The following is a 13,572-nucleotide window of genomic DNA, read 5'->3' as shown; positions in this document are numbered from 1 at the left end:
CCACAGGTAAAATGATCATCTGCAATGTGACCGGGATAGCCCACAGGCGACCACAAGGAGAAAGCTATGACCAGGCGATACGAAACGACGAAACTGGCCTTTGGCAGTGTCCTTTCTGTCAGCAGGATAACTTTCCAGAGCTCAGCGAGGTGGGGCTGCTTCTCCTAATGGACCTGCCTTTGTCAGGAGTCTGCTATCTGCAGGCCTGGGTGTTTTGTAGGGTTCTTGGGAGACAAGGTATCCAAGCCAAGATTGTGTCTGCAGTGCCCCAGGATCCCAATCTGAACGTGGCCTTTGGCTGCAAATACCATCTGTTCTGCTTTTGACTCATTGCCTCAATATAGGTTTGACAGGTCTTTTGTGGCTGCGTTATGGATTTTGGTGAACCGGACTAGGAGCGAAAGGGACTTGGGGCTGAGCTGACCAGTTCTTTGCAAATACATAAAGCAGGCTTATTTGTGGTCTCGGAATGTGTTTTACGCAGAGAAACTGCTTGTGACATTGAGAACAGATGGTTGTTCTGCCACCTTCTCAGTTTTAAGAACTTATCTGGACTCCCTGCTGCTTAATGCAGCTGTACTTTAGGTCCCTTCTAAACACTGCTGAATTCCAGCCTTGGTAATCCATGACTTTAAAACCCTATAGCGTTCATTAGAAACCAGCCCTAGCTGCAGGCATGTATTCAGGGTCTAAAAATGTTCTGACCTTCATGGTTGCAAAGCACCATAAGCTGAGCAGAACCGAAGTAGGAAGATTGCATTACTGGGTAGCATTCATTGAAGTCCCCTGTCCCCTGCCCTTCCACAGGTCCTTGCTGGCTGCACCAGTTTGCTGACACAGCTTTTAGACTTGAGTGTGAGCTGCCGAGGCTATTTTGTTTCCATGCTGAATGACTTTCACTTTTGCCTTGCTCAAGGTTTGGAACCACTTTGACAGCGGTTCCTGCCCAGGTCAGGCCATTGGAGTGAAGACACGTCTGGATAACGGCGTCGCTGGCTTCATCCCAACAAAATTTCTTAGTGATAAGGTGGTCAAGCGGCCAGAAGAAAGGGTGAAGGTATGAAAGCAGTGGATTTTCACTTATCCAGCAAGAGCTAAAAGAGCCTGGAACCAATACCAAAGATTCAGAGTCTGGTTAATAAATGACTTTTCAAACCTTATTTTCATTTCAGGACTTGAAACCAGCAGCAGGTTCAGGTTCTGGTTAGTGTCTTTCTCCCACAGTGCAAATCTCTTGGCAGCTGGTGAGAACCATGTTAATCAGTTAACATGTTGTGCTGCGGGAGGATTTATTGTAGTCTGGCTAAAGGCTGGCTTTAGGAGACCAGAAGGCATTCTAATGCAGAGCTGCCCTTTGTTTCTGGCTTTTTGCTAAAGAGTTCACAGAACTGTTGTTGGGTGCGCAAGGGTCACTTTCCCTCGCTCATAGCTTTTTCTGCTATTTGAATTAATTTGTGGAGGTTGTTAGAGTTACTGGTCTTGCTTAAAACAGGGATTGAGGTTCTGAAAGAAACAGAATCATATTTTTATCACATGCTAAAATAGAGGTTTAACATCTTTGCTGGTTTTTAGAGTCCCCCCTGACAGTCCATGCAGGTGATGGATAATCCTGTAAGCTCAAAGGTCTCTTAGCATTTCTTTAAAGAGTCGTTAACTTCAGCATGGTTAACTGGAGTAAGACATTGCATTTTTTGTGGTGGTATTTTCTGTTTCCCATTTAATTAGAGCAGTCCTTTGGGTGTCTTCCACTTTTTTCTGAACAGACTTAACTGCTTTCTTGCACATCATGAAGTCCAATTTTGCTGCTTCTGTTGTTAAAGATACATGAAATATCAAACCTAATTGTCCTCAGCCTCCAGACATGCAGTTTGCAGTGTGGTATGGGGCAAAGCTAGTAGACATGCTGTAGAACTGCCCATTTTTCCTCTAATCTCTCTCGATTCTAGTCATCATGGGGATCAGTTGATTTTTCGGTTCGTATGGAAGGATCACTTTTAAAGGTTGTATCAGTCTGAAGTGGGTGAGGTAATTTGTACCTCCTTATTGGCAACGTGACCCAACAGATTGCTCTGTAGTTCAGGGAGCCTGGCGTATCAGCCAGACTTGCTGATCAGCTTTGCCTGCCTCTCTCCTGTAGGTGGGAATGACTGTTCACTGCAGGATTATGAAGATCGACATTGAGAAGTTCAGTGCAGACCTGACCTGCAGGACCTCAGACCTGATGGATAAGAACAACGAGTGGAAACTGCCTAAAGACACCTACTACGACTTCGACTCTGAGGCAGCAGATCACAAACAGGAAGAAGACCTGAAAAGAAAGCAGCAGCGGACAAGTGAGTCTCTAATTTTTCTCTCCCTTGTAATGCCAGCCTCCCCTGGGTGCTTCAGGAGAATAAGTGCAATTAGACATATACTTGGATTAAAGTAGTTCCTGTTGGAAGCCTAAACACTCTGCTTTGTCCTCTAGCCTACATCAAGAGAGTAATTGCTCACCCATCATTCCACAACATTAGCTTCAAGCAAGCTGAGAAGATGATGGAGACCATGGACCAAGGGGATGTGATTATTCGGCCAAGTAGCAAAGGGGAGAACCACCTGACTGTCACCTGGAAGGTGAACGATGGGATTTACCAGCACGTGGATGTCCGAGAAGAGGGCAAGGAGAACGCCTTCAGCCTGGGCTCCACGCTTTGGATTAACACAGAGGTAAAAGCCCCGTGGAGTGTGCCTGGGAAGGAGTTGGTGGGGAAGGAGAAGTACCTATTTGGCAGGGACAGGTTGGCACAGCCTTTCCATCCTTGTGGCTGCTTTCAGGCTGTTAAGAGAGTTGCTTCCATTGCAGTTCTCCAGATTCTTAGACAATACTCAGCGTTGTTTATTTGTTTTTTTTGTCTTCAAAGCAGCCAGCCTCACTGTGCAGAATGTATGACTGAGCGCTGTATACTAGAATCAGAGCTCCTCACTATTCACCCTCTTTAAATGTGTTTGTTCAAAGGAGTTTGAAGACCTGGATGAAATTGTTGCTCGCTATGTCCAGCCAATGGCTTCTTTTGCCAGAGACCTGTTGAATCACAAATACTATCAGGACTGCAATGGTGGAGACAAGAAGGTGAGCCTGTCCCAGGCTGTGGTAGCTCGTGTGGGAGATACATAAATTATATTTATAATATAGATTTCTTTTCTCAAGACGGTTCTTAAATTCTTTGAGTCTGGCGTGAGTTGCTGCTGGACTGAGCACTCTGATCTTCCCCTTGTTGCTTGGGGTTTAGCAGTCACTTTCCAGCTGTAGGTCTCAGGAGGAATCAGTCCGGGAGCAGTGGAGTTAGGACAACCATGGGAGTATGGTGTGCTACTGTAGTGTGCCAGAGCAGCAAATTGCCTTGCCAGCAAATGTCAGTGAAAGGAGAGTATTGGCTTTCTGTGACCTGGTGACATTTGTGCACCAACAGTGTGCAGAAACGCTACAGTTGGTGGTCCTTGTTGGGTTGCTGGCATCAGAGTTGAGGACAAAAAGGGCTGACTGCAGCATGGAGGGAGCTATCTGTAGGCCCTGTGTGTTTCTAAAAATCTAGGCTTTCCTTGAGCATTTCTCTTCCTCTCTCTCTCTCTAATTAGAAGCTGGAAGAACTGCTGATAAAGACCAAGAAAGAGAAGCCAACGTTTATTCCCTACTTTATCAGTGCCTGTAAAGATCTACCTGGCAAATTCCTCTTGGGATATCAGCCTCGAGGCAAACCAAGGTAAGCGAGAGGCAAGCCCAGCAGCTGAGTACTGCCAGTACCACACCTCAGCTTATTGCTGCCAGTTTCTCTGTCAGCTTCTTACCAGGGTTTGGCCTCCTGACAGTAGAGGATCCATGTCTAGCAGTAAATCTCGACCAGGAGGCTTCCGTGTTTCTAACCAGCTAGCTGCCACAAGCTGTACTGCCCTGTGCAGGAGGTGTCACTGGAGTATATAGGCAGCGATTGGTAGATTTTGCATGGAAAGACATGGTATTCTGCAGCAATTGTTTGAAAACGGGATGAAAGTGGGTTGGGTAGGTCTATCTGTTCGTTATCAGTACAGCCATCACCTGAGTTTGTCGGTCTTGTCTATTCTGACTGTGACCTGTTAGTGTGAGGGTGTGGAACAGCAGCAGGTATGGTTCTGAAGCAGCCTGTCATCTCTTGTGCTTTCCTGCATTCACCGCTCCTCACAGGATAGAGTATGTGACAGTGACGCCAGAAGGATTCCGCTACCGGGGCCAGGTCTTCCCTACCGTGAACGGACTCTTCCGATGGTTTAAGGATCATTATCAAGACCCTGTTCCAGGTGAGCATCCCAAAACCTGAGTGCCTCAACTATTTGTTGTAAGTGGGAAGTTTCAAAGCAATGCTCAAATGTTTGGCTTCCATGAACTGGTTGAGAGCTGTCCTGAGAGTTGATCTTTCAGCCAAGTGGGTCATGCAGCAAAGGCTGGGCTTGTCCCTTGCCTCTCCCTTAGCCTTCCCCACCGTACAACCCTCATACACCATTCGATGGTAAAACAGCATCTTGCCAGTACAAGTGTTGCCTGTTTTTTTTTCAAATCCTGTGCTTCAGGCCAATAGCAGCTCTTCTGCGAGCACTAATCTATCTCTGTCGGTTTATGATTTATGCAGGTATTACCCCCAGCAGTAGCAGTCGGACCAGGACTCCAGCCTCCATTAATGCTACTCCAGCTAACATTAACCTGGCAGGTCAGTGCAGGCCTTTTCTGTGTGGAATCAGGATGCGAGCTCCTTCCCCAGGCTCTTCTTCGTCTGACATTATGAGTTTTTCTTGCAGACCTGACTCGTGCAGTGAACGCTCTGCCACAGAACATGACCTCCCAGATGTTCAGTGCCATCGCTGCCGTGACAGGCCAGGGACAGAACCCAAATGCCACCCCTGCGCAGTGGGCGTCCAGTCAGTACGGCTACGGAGGCAGCGGAGGTGGCAGCAGCGCATACCACGTAGGTGTCACCTAAGTTTCTAAGAGGAGGTGCTGCATGGCTTCTCCTTGCTGCTAGAAACCATCTCATGGGGGCTCCGCTGGGAGTGTAAGGGGCTGCTCATCCCCTGGGACCATCCAGTCCTAGTTGTGTACCCATGGTGCTGCACAGGGGAGCCTGGCTGGATTCTTGAACCGGGTTTCTTCCTGCCTGCTGTGGCTGAGGAAATGAGGAATGTAATACAGCTCTGCACTGGGGGGAGTGGAAACAAGTAGCGAATTGGTCTGGCCCCCAAGGAATGTGGCAGGGTGGAGAGGTGGGATCCAGCGGTGAGGGCGCACAACCTTCTGATTGTGCCCCTGAATTGGCAACGTGAGCTGCCAGTGGAAGAGATTAGCTGTGAAACTATGCGCTGAGTTTGCAGGGCTTTTCAGCTCAGCGTGCTAATCTCGGAGCTGCACCGGCAGGCGAACACCTCAGCCTGACTGAACACCCTGAGGCTTTGCGGGGAATAAGATGGAATTGGACAGTTTCAGCGCACGCTGAAGCCTTTCCTCATGTGTGCTGGTGCCTGCCTCCTTCCAGCTCCCCAGCTGACCCCGAGGCTAAATCCAGTTGCAGAAGGACTGAGGTGCCTGGGTACAAGAAACGCACCCAGCTGTTAGGGAGACCTAATGAAGAGGTGCTGCAAGACAAGGCTTGCAGGGAGGAGTGATCCTCTTTTAGACCACCTTGGGAGGCTTTCATGGAATTTGGCACGGTAAACACTGAGCTGGTGATAGGCAGGGACTGTGGATAACCCAACATATTAATCATCGAGACGATCTGAAGGAAAAGGGAGGTGAGCACTGGAGGGCAAAGAGACTAAGCACTCTGTTGGGCAAACAGTGAAGGAGCCAGCTTGGGGTCTGGGAGGGAGCCATCTCGGGAGCTGCTGTGCCTTCTCTGCGACCCGCTGGAGCAGCATTCATCCCCACTGCAGGACGTCATTTCTGCTAGCTTGTCCCAGGCATCTCTTGTGCCCAGCTCTTACAGTCCTTGTCTTTGCTTGGCTTAAGCATCTTCCCTGGTACCCTGTGCGCGATGAAAAAGGAAGGCAGGCTGTGGTGGCCCACCAGGTTGGGTGGGCAATCAGGGGCTCTCAGGGGATCAAACGTCCTCTGCTCAGCAAGGTGTTATTCCTTCTGCCCAGCAGCCCCTCATTCCCTGGGCAATGGTCACTGCAGACCTCTCCTTGCCCAGATGAGGGGCTCCAGCAGGGCTGTGAGCGTGCAGCAAAGGCGTGCAACAGCATCCCGGGCGTGCACCAGCCTCCTGGGCAGGCAGGGCAGCGCAGAGCATGCCAGACCTCTGCCCTGCAGCCTGGTGGAGTTTGCCCTCTGTCTCCTAACAGTATCTGCTCTCTGCAGGTCTTCACAACTCCAGCACAGCAGCCAGTGGCCACCCCTCTGATGACCCCCAGCTACTCCTACACTACCCCCAGCCAGCCGATTACAACACCCCAGTACCAGCTCCAGGCCAACACCACACCCCAGTCCACCCAGTCCCAGACACAGTCGCAGCCATCGTCCAGCTCCAGGCAGAGGCAGCAGCCAAAGTGAGTGGCTCCAGCGCCGGGTTTGCATATCCGTCTGTGTCCTGTCTGGATTGCTTTTGTTGATTTCTTTTTTGTGGAACCAGTGTGGTGGGGTTGCCTTGCACCTTCCCTCACGGGACCCTTGGGGAGGGAGGGCAGGGAATCTCTCTCACTAGCATGTCTCACCTCCTGCCCCTGTCGTTGCAGGACCAACAGTCACGCTGCAATCGACTGGGGGAAGATGGCGGAGCAGTGGCTCCAGGAGAAGGAGGCCGAACGGAGGAAACAGAAGCAGAGGTTGACTCCTCGCCCATCTCCCAGCCCCATGATCGAGAGCACACCGATGTCCATCGCTGGGGACGCCACGCCACTGCTGGATGAGATGGATCGATAGGCCATGCTGGACCTGACCCGTAACCTCTCTCTCCTCTAGGAAGGGGAAGGGAGAATGAACAGTTGAAAACAACTTCCCTTCCCTTAGCCCCGTAACTCCTGTTTTATACATTGTGAGATGGTGGGAAATGACTCTTGGTGACATGCACCTGAGCGTATGAACAGACTTGGCAGGGCTGGTCTAAATATGTAGACGATACATATATATCATAGGAAGGGACGCCGCAGCGCCCTCTGCGTTCCAGGCCCTGGTTCACCACTTCGGGAGCTCAGCGAAGTAATTACGAGGTCGAACGACTCTGTACGTGCCCAGCAGTCTTTCACTGCACATACTAGGAAGCAAGCGTAGCTGGAAGTGCAGACCATCGGCCTGGAGTGAGCCTGTTCCATTTGGATTCTCCTAAACCCTGACTGTCACCTCCCCTTGTCCTGAGAGCACAAAGCAAAGTCACGGGGGGTTGTGACAAGCAAACCGGAGTTCTCAAAAAGTTTCTGTTGCTGTTTGCTCCGTGTTTTCGTGTGTAACGGGCTCTGCGGAGTCTGTGCCAACCCCCGGCTGTGTTCGTAGGCTCTGGGACTCGGGGTCTTGCCGGAGAGAAACGTAGCTGTCATACCAAAGGCTTGCTCTCTCCTCTGGCTTCTTTTGGAACAATATTTATTTAGTTTTGATTTTTTTTTTTTTTTTTTAAATCAGACTGCGAAGCGAAACGCCAGCCAACGGCAGCTTTCCCGAGCGCGGGACAGACACGTGGGCTAAAACGCTGCAAGAGCAGCTGCTCCTATGGTGGAGAACGCGAAGCAGCCAGGAGTGCATGGCATCCTCCTCCGTATCCGCTTAACCCTGCCCAGTTGTAACCAAGAGGGGTGAATAAATAGTGTTTCTACTGAACGTTAGTTGAGAGGTTTTCTGCCTGCACCCCGTGCTGCCTGCCTGCCCTCTGCTCTCAGCAGTGGACTTGCTTGGAAGCAGAGGTCAGCGGAGAAGGTCGATGCTCCTTCTTCCTTTGTTGCTTGGAGTTGCCCTCAGTGTGCTGAAACTTTGACAGAGAAGCTGATTTCTGTTGAGCTGATAATAATGTTTTTGTTTTGAATGCATCGTGTAGAGACGTCACACTGACATCCCGGGCACCTCCCAGACACACGTCTCTTTCTGGCTGGGAGAGATACTGGGGGGGCCTGGGAGGGGTCAAATAATGCAGATAACTTCAGTCGTGTCAGAAGCAGCTCACTGCAGTACTGCAGAGCGACTGCCAGCGCAGAGAGCCGTGTTTGAACTGGAAAGTTCCTGCTGCACACACTTTCCTCTCTCCTGCTTTGTTAGTAGGGATTTTCTATGGAAGCAGGGTCTTTGTTCCTTCCCAGTGCTCCTGGTTAGCCTCCCCTCGCTAGGAAATGAGCAAGAACAGCAGATCTTAAGAAACAAAGATCTTTTTTGCATGTAAATGCTCCTGAAGAATGGCAGCAACTCGGGAGACAAAGCAAAGCGGTTTCCACAGAGAAACGCAGGTCCTGGCTTCAGTGCCATCATCTCCGCAGCAGTGAGGGGTGAGCAGCCCTGTTCCTCCCCTGTACCGAGCAGGCCAGGCCCGAGGACCACGCTCCGGGACCCGCTGCTGCCGAAGGTTGCAGGTGTTCTAACCTTACACTATTTTTTTTTTATTTCACGAAACTCTGCGTGATGGGAATTTGACTGGGAGCAGCTCCTTACCCGGGATGTGTCAGACCCATACGGAGGGGCTAGTTGTATGTTGCTGGCTCCTTTTTGGCTGTCTTCGGTTTTAGTTTTCCTCCTACCGTCAATAAAAGTTCTACTTTTGGGAAGCTGCCCGCGTGCCACGTTGCCCATGCTTCCCGTGGTGGTGCTGTGGTTGCAGCTGCAAAGCTGCTGCTTTGCGCTCCCTGGCAGTGCTCGAGAGGGTGCGATGCCTTGCTGCAGCCTTGGTATTCCCCGCCTGGGCTCTTGTGGTCCACTCATTTCGGGGATTTGGGATTGTATTTGGGAGCAGTGGGGTTTGCACGGGGCAGTTCTGCTCTCCCAAGGCTGTGTCGTGGCAAAACAGGAGACGGCTCAGCTCCTCTTGCTCCAGCTTTTTCCAATTCTGGAATTTGGTGCTGGTGTGGGAAGAGCTTTCTACAGGGCTCACCAGGTGGGAGAGGGGCCGCTGTGGGAGTTGATGGCAATGTCCTGTCTCTGGGTGCTGCCCCAAACTTCACTACAGGAGCCCAGTTAGCAGCGAGGGGGACAAGTCGGGCTGTGACCACCGACCGTCAGGCATGGACACAGGCAGCTTGCCCTGACCCTGCCTCTACCCGGGCGGCGTCTGCCTTTGTCCCAGGGCTGGAAAAGCCTCTATTGTCCCACTCCAGAGAGCTGAGGAGCCTCCAGGGAGAGACAAGGCCCCCATTCCTCCCAGAGCAGCCCCCGCTGCTCGCTGCCATTGCTGGGGGCTGGAGAAGGAGCTGGTGGAGGAGCACTGTGCTTCTCCCAGCTTGGGAAAAAGCAAGTTAAGCAGAGGAGGGAGCTGGGGTGGTGCAATTCATTAACTGGTCCTGCAAAGAAATAACACCTCTGGGGAGCTGGAACTCGACCCTCTGTGGCAGGGGAGCTAAAATCAGAGCTCTTCCCCATGGCGGTGTGGGGACAGGAGCTGCGTTCCCAGCTCCTGGTGCCCGGGAAGAGGACGTGAGCTGGTGGGGGGCAGGGAGGAACAGCTCAAACCCACTTGCTGCCCTTTTCTTTTTTGCACAGCCCTTCAGCCCTCGGGTTTTCCCTCTCCGGCATAGGTTGGCTTAGCTGCCCTGCGGAGCCAAGCACTGGGACCAGCCAACCGCTGGCAAGTGTGGCACAGCCCAGCTCACGGGTGCCCCCCTCCCACAGCTCAGTAAGTGGGATCAGCCTCGGGATTCCCCCGGATGCCCCCCTAGTGTGATCCCATGGAGACAGGGCCAACACTGCACCATCTGCTCGAGCGACCAGCTTTATTACACAGCCAAGACCCGTGCGGGGCAAGTGGGGAGTCAAGTCCGCAGCCGTGGCTCTCGTGCAGGATCTGCCTCAGCTTTGCTCTTCAGCCTCTTCTTTCTGTTTCTCTCCTTCTTCCTCCTCTTCCCACTGGCAGCGGGGACCGGGGATGGAGGGGCAGGGGCCGGCTCCCTGCCCAAGCCCCCCCACGCTGGGGCATCGCTCAGGACAGCGTCAGCCATTTCCCCCAGGTCTGGCAGCAGGACCCGTGAGTCCTGCCCAGTGGGGGCAGCGGCTGCAGGACGGCTCAGCTCCCCCGTTTTGGAAGAGCCTTTCTTTTTCAGACCTTTCCCCTTCTTTTTCTTGTCTCTCTTCCCCTTCTTCTCTTTCTTGGCTGCCTTGGGGGGGGACAGCAGGCGGCCAGACACGTGGTGCTCCACTGGGATGGCTCCTCCACCTGTGTTGCTCCACGGGGGGCTCAGAGGGACCCCCCTGGGCCTTGCTGCCCTATCGATCAGCTCCCCACCGAACTCGTAGAGCACCGGCTCCCTGGGCACCGCGATGGCCACCGTGTTGTACGCCTTGCACCTGCAGAGAGCGCGGAGGCATGGGATGAGCTGAGCCCCAGCGGGGTTGAGCGGGGGACCGGTCCCCATGGCGGGGGACACTCACCAGACATAGAGGTAGGGCTCCACGCACTCCTCCTTGTAGGCGAACTCGAAGCAGGGCACCTGGATGACGTTGAAGAAAGCCTGGCCCACCACCCGCGAAGCCGTGTCGTTCACCTGCTGCAGGCACTCCTTCAACCTGCCACAGGGCACAGCCAGGGTGAGGGGAGGGTTGGGATGCCCCCTGGGATGGAGGGATGCTGCAGGGCATGGCTGGGCATGGGGCCGCTCACCTGTGGTCGCAGTCACAGTGGCTGATGGTGTGCCAGCGCAGGTTGCGGTACCCGTAGCGGGCGGTGAAGGGATGGATGACGTGCTGGCAGTGGTCATGGTCCCGGCAGCACCGGTCCGTGTCCCGGTGCTCTCCTGCAGGGAACATGTGAGGTGTGAGCAGAGCTGGGGAGCACTGCGTGCACCTGGTCTGGGGCTAGATGGGGTTGGGATCAGTGCTGGACTGGGGCTGAGCTGGGCTAGGACTGGGATCAGAATTAGTTTGGACTGAGACAGGACAGGGATCAGACTGAGACTGGACTGGCACTTGTATGGGGACAAGGCTGGCACTGGGATGGGGACTGGGGCTGCACTAGCACCACGGTGGGATAAGACTGGGACTAGGCTGGGATCAGGATGGGGACTGGGGGTGGACTAGATGATCTTTGAGGTCCCTTCCAACTCTAACCATTCTATGACTAGATTGGACCAGCACTGGGATGGGGACTGGACTTGGGTGGACCAGGACTGGACCATAACTGGGATGGGGACCAGAATGGGAGCAGGATGGACCAGAGATCAGACTGAGGACAATGATGGGACCAGTGTGGGGACCAGGATGCACTAGCCCTGTGATGGGGACTAGACAGAGATGAACTGGTGGACTGGAACTGGACCAGCACTGGGTTGGGGTCTGGACTGGGACAGGAAAGGACTGAACTAGCACGGGGATGGGGACTGGACCGGATCAGCACTGGGTTGGGGTCTGGACTGGGACAGGCAAGGACTGAACTAGCGCGGGGATGGGGACTGGAGCGGATCAGCACTGGGATGAGACTGGACTAGGATTGATGGGGACTGACCCAGGACTGGGCTGGGGTGGGGATGCGGTGGGATGGGATGGGATGGGATGGGATGGGATGGGATGGGATGGGATGGGATGGGATGGGATGGGATGGGATGGGAAAAGAGGGGACGGGACGGGACAGGACAGGTAGCAGCGGCCCCGCCGCCCTTACCCAGCTGCTCGTAGGCATCTGCGTTGCTGCCCGCACCGCACCACAGCGTCCCGGGGTAGGTGAGCCCGCGACGGGCACGAGTCCGTCCCGGCGGGGCCTCTCCGGTGCCGGGGGCCGCTCCGGGGACGGCTGCCAGCAGGAGGAGGAGGAAGAGGAGGAGGCGGCAAAGCAGCCCCGGGACGCACATGGCACCGCGCCTCCCGCCGCCGCGGGGCCGCCTTATAGAGCCGCGCAGCCCGCCCACGCGGGGCGGCTCGTCCGGTACGGTGCGGAGGGTCCCGGGCAGCCGGGGCGCTGCAGTCGCTCCCCGGAGCCGCGGCGCATTGCGGGTCCCGCAGCCCGCGGGGAAGGGGTTACCCCTCCCGGTGGGGCCGGGCCCCGTTGCTGTGGCAGCCGGTGGGGTGATGTGCCGGGGCCGGTAACGCGCCGGCCCCAACGCCCCCGCCCCGTGACGCACCGGCCCCCGCACGGCCCCCGGCCCCGGAGCGGCCCCCGACGGGAGAAGGATGCTCCTGCGGCCCCGTCCCAGCGGCAGCCCCAGTGCCCCGTGCCCAGGCGAGGCTGGCAGGCCACAGGCACCCGGCCCGTGCCAGCGCGGCTGCCAGGGCTCGCCCCCCTTGGCTGGCTCCCCTGCCATGGAGCCCATTGGCAACCCGGGCACGGAGCTGGCACGCTGGGCAGCCGAGGGAGCCCAGACACCCCAACGGGGACGTGCATGGCCTCACAAAGTCCCTGCGCTGCCCAAGATGCCACGGGCCACAGGGCTGCACCCTGAGCATCACGCTGGTTTGGACCCTCGCAGCCATGGGGTGCCAAGGGCACCGTGCTGCCCACACCCGTCACTGGCATCACTGGTGCAGGCAGCTGGGTGCTGGAGACACCCGCGCAGGGTGTGATCTCCCCCAGTCCTGGTGCTCCCCATCACGCAACTGCGTGGCTGGGACGGCAGAGTCCAGTGGGGACATGGCGCCGGCCCACAGGCAGGGCTCCCGCCTGGCACCAGCCCAGGGCCCAACTGGCCAAGGGTGCTGGCGGGGGCCCAGTGCTGTGGGGGCTGCCCCCACTCAGCTGTCGCTGTCTGTGACACTCCCGGTGACGGTCCCGCTCTGCGCAGCCTCGCCACCAGCACCCAGGTACGGAGCCGACCCGGCTGTGCTGGGACCCCAGGGTGCCCACGTAGGGGGTGTGGATGGGGAGGGTGGGGTCACCAAGCCACAGGGAGCCCTGTGGGGACTGTGGGTGGGAGGTCTCACCGCCGTTGCATGCTCAGTGCTCACAGCGCCTGCGGTCCCTGCTCATGGACCTGTGCCACGTCCCTGCCAACCGGGAGAAGGGCTGGTACCTGGCGCTGATGGCCCCCAACGTCAAGGGTCCCAACTACGCCTGGCTGGACCCCTCCCGGCTCTACTGCCACCCACAGGTACCCAGCGCCTGGGGCAGACAGCACCCATGGGGGTGCCAGGGTGGGCTGCAGCTCTGCAGGGCTGTCGGGGCACCCACCTGTGTGCACGGGCACTGGCACACAGGCTGCAGGTGTCCATGATGGGCTGTGGGCACCCAGCACCTCCGCTCTCTTCCCAGGGCTTGCAGGACTGTGTGGCTGACCTGCTGCAGCCCTTCCAGGGAGAACCCATCGACATGGTGGCTGGCATTGATGCCATGGGCTTCATCCTGGGTGAGAGGGAATGTGGGTGAGCCCAGCGTCCCCGTCCCTTGTCCCTGCGGGCTCTGATGGTACCGTGCCCACCCCCAGGTGCTGCTGCCGCTGCCGTGCTGCAGAAAGGCTTTCTGG

The 13,572-nt window shown here is 55.7% G+C and overlaps 2 protein-coding genes across 4 annotated transcripts in view; one reads left to right on the top strand and one right to left on the bottom strand.

Moving 5' to 3' along the window:
* The window catches only part of SUPT6H (SPT6 homolog, histone chaperone and transcription elongation factor), a 30,029-nt gene extending 21,297 nt beyond the window's left edge, over positions 1 to 8,732 (top strand). For all 3 annotated transcript variants that reach the window (XM_086624357.1, XM_086624358.1, XM_086624359.1), the window contains exons 27-37: positions 7 to 149; positions 917 to 1,057; positions 2,138 to 2,333; positions 2,468 to 2,706; positions 2,996 to 3,109; positions 3,616 to 3,740; positions 4,199 to 4,311; positions 4,641 to 4,718; positions 4,807 to 4,973; positions 6,362 to 6,549; positions 6,736 to 8,732. In XM_086624357.1, the coding sequence (XP_086480483.1) occupies positions 7 to 149; positions 917 to 1,057; positions 2,138 to 2,333; positions 2,468 to 2,706; positions 2,996 to 3,109; positions 3,616 to 3,740; positions 4,199 to 4,311; positions 4,641 to 4,718; positions 4,807 to 4,973; positions 6,362 to 6,549; positions 6,736 to 6,922 (1,691 nt within the window). In that variant the 3' untranslated portion in view covers positions 6,923 to 8,732. The remainder of the gene's footprint in view (positions 1 to 6; positions 150 to 916; positions 1,058 to 2,137; positions 2,334 to 2,467; positions 2,707 to 2,995; positions 3,110 to 3,615; positions 3,741 to 4,198; positions 4,312 to 4,640; positions 4,719 to 4,806; positions 4,974 to 6,361; positions 6,550 to 6,735) is intronic.
* A 1,207-nt stretch (positions 8,733 to 9,939) lies between these two features.
* Positions 9,940 to 11,967, bottom strand: PROCA1 (protein interacting with cyclin A1). The gene is made up of 4 exons (XM_086624871.1): positions 11,781 to 11,967; positions 10,785 to 10,917; positions 10,556 to 10,690; positions 9,940 to 10,471 (listed from the first exon to the last, which is right to left on the bottom strand). The coding sequence occupies exons 1-4, from the start codon at positions 11,965 to 11,967 to the stop codon at positions 9,940 to 9,942; spliced, it is 987 nt and encodes a 328-aa protein (XP_086480997.1).
* Between the last annotated feature and the right edge of the window lie 1,605 nt (positions 11,968 to 13,572).

This window comes from Tauraco erythrolophus, chromosome 21 (assembly GCF_009769465.1).
Source record: "Tauraco erythrolophus isolate bTauEry1 chromosome 21, bTauEry1.pri, whole genome shotgun sequence".
Lineage (NCBI taxonomy): Eukaryota > Metazoa > Chordata > Aves > Musophagiformes > Musophagidae > Tauraco > Tauraco erythrolophus.
The sequence above is the reverse complement of the archived record's forward strand: the minus strand, read 5'-3'. Positions and strand labels throughout refer to the sequence as shown.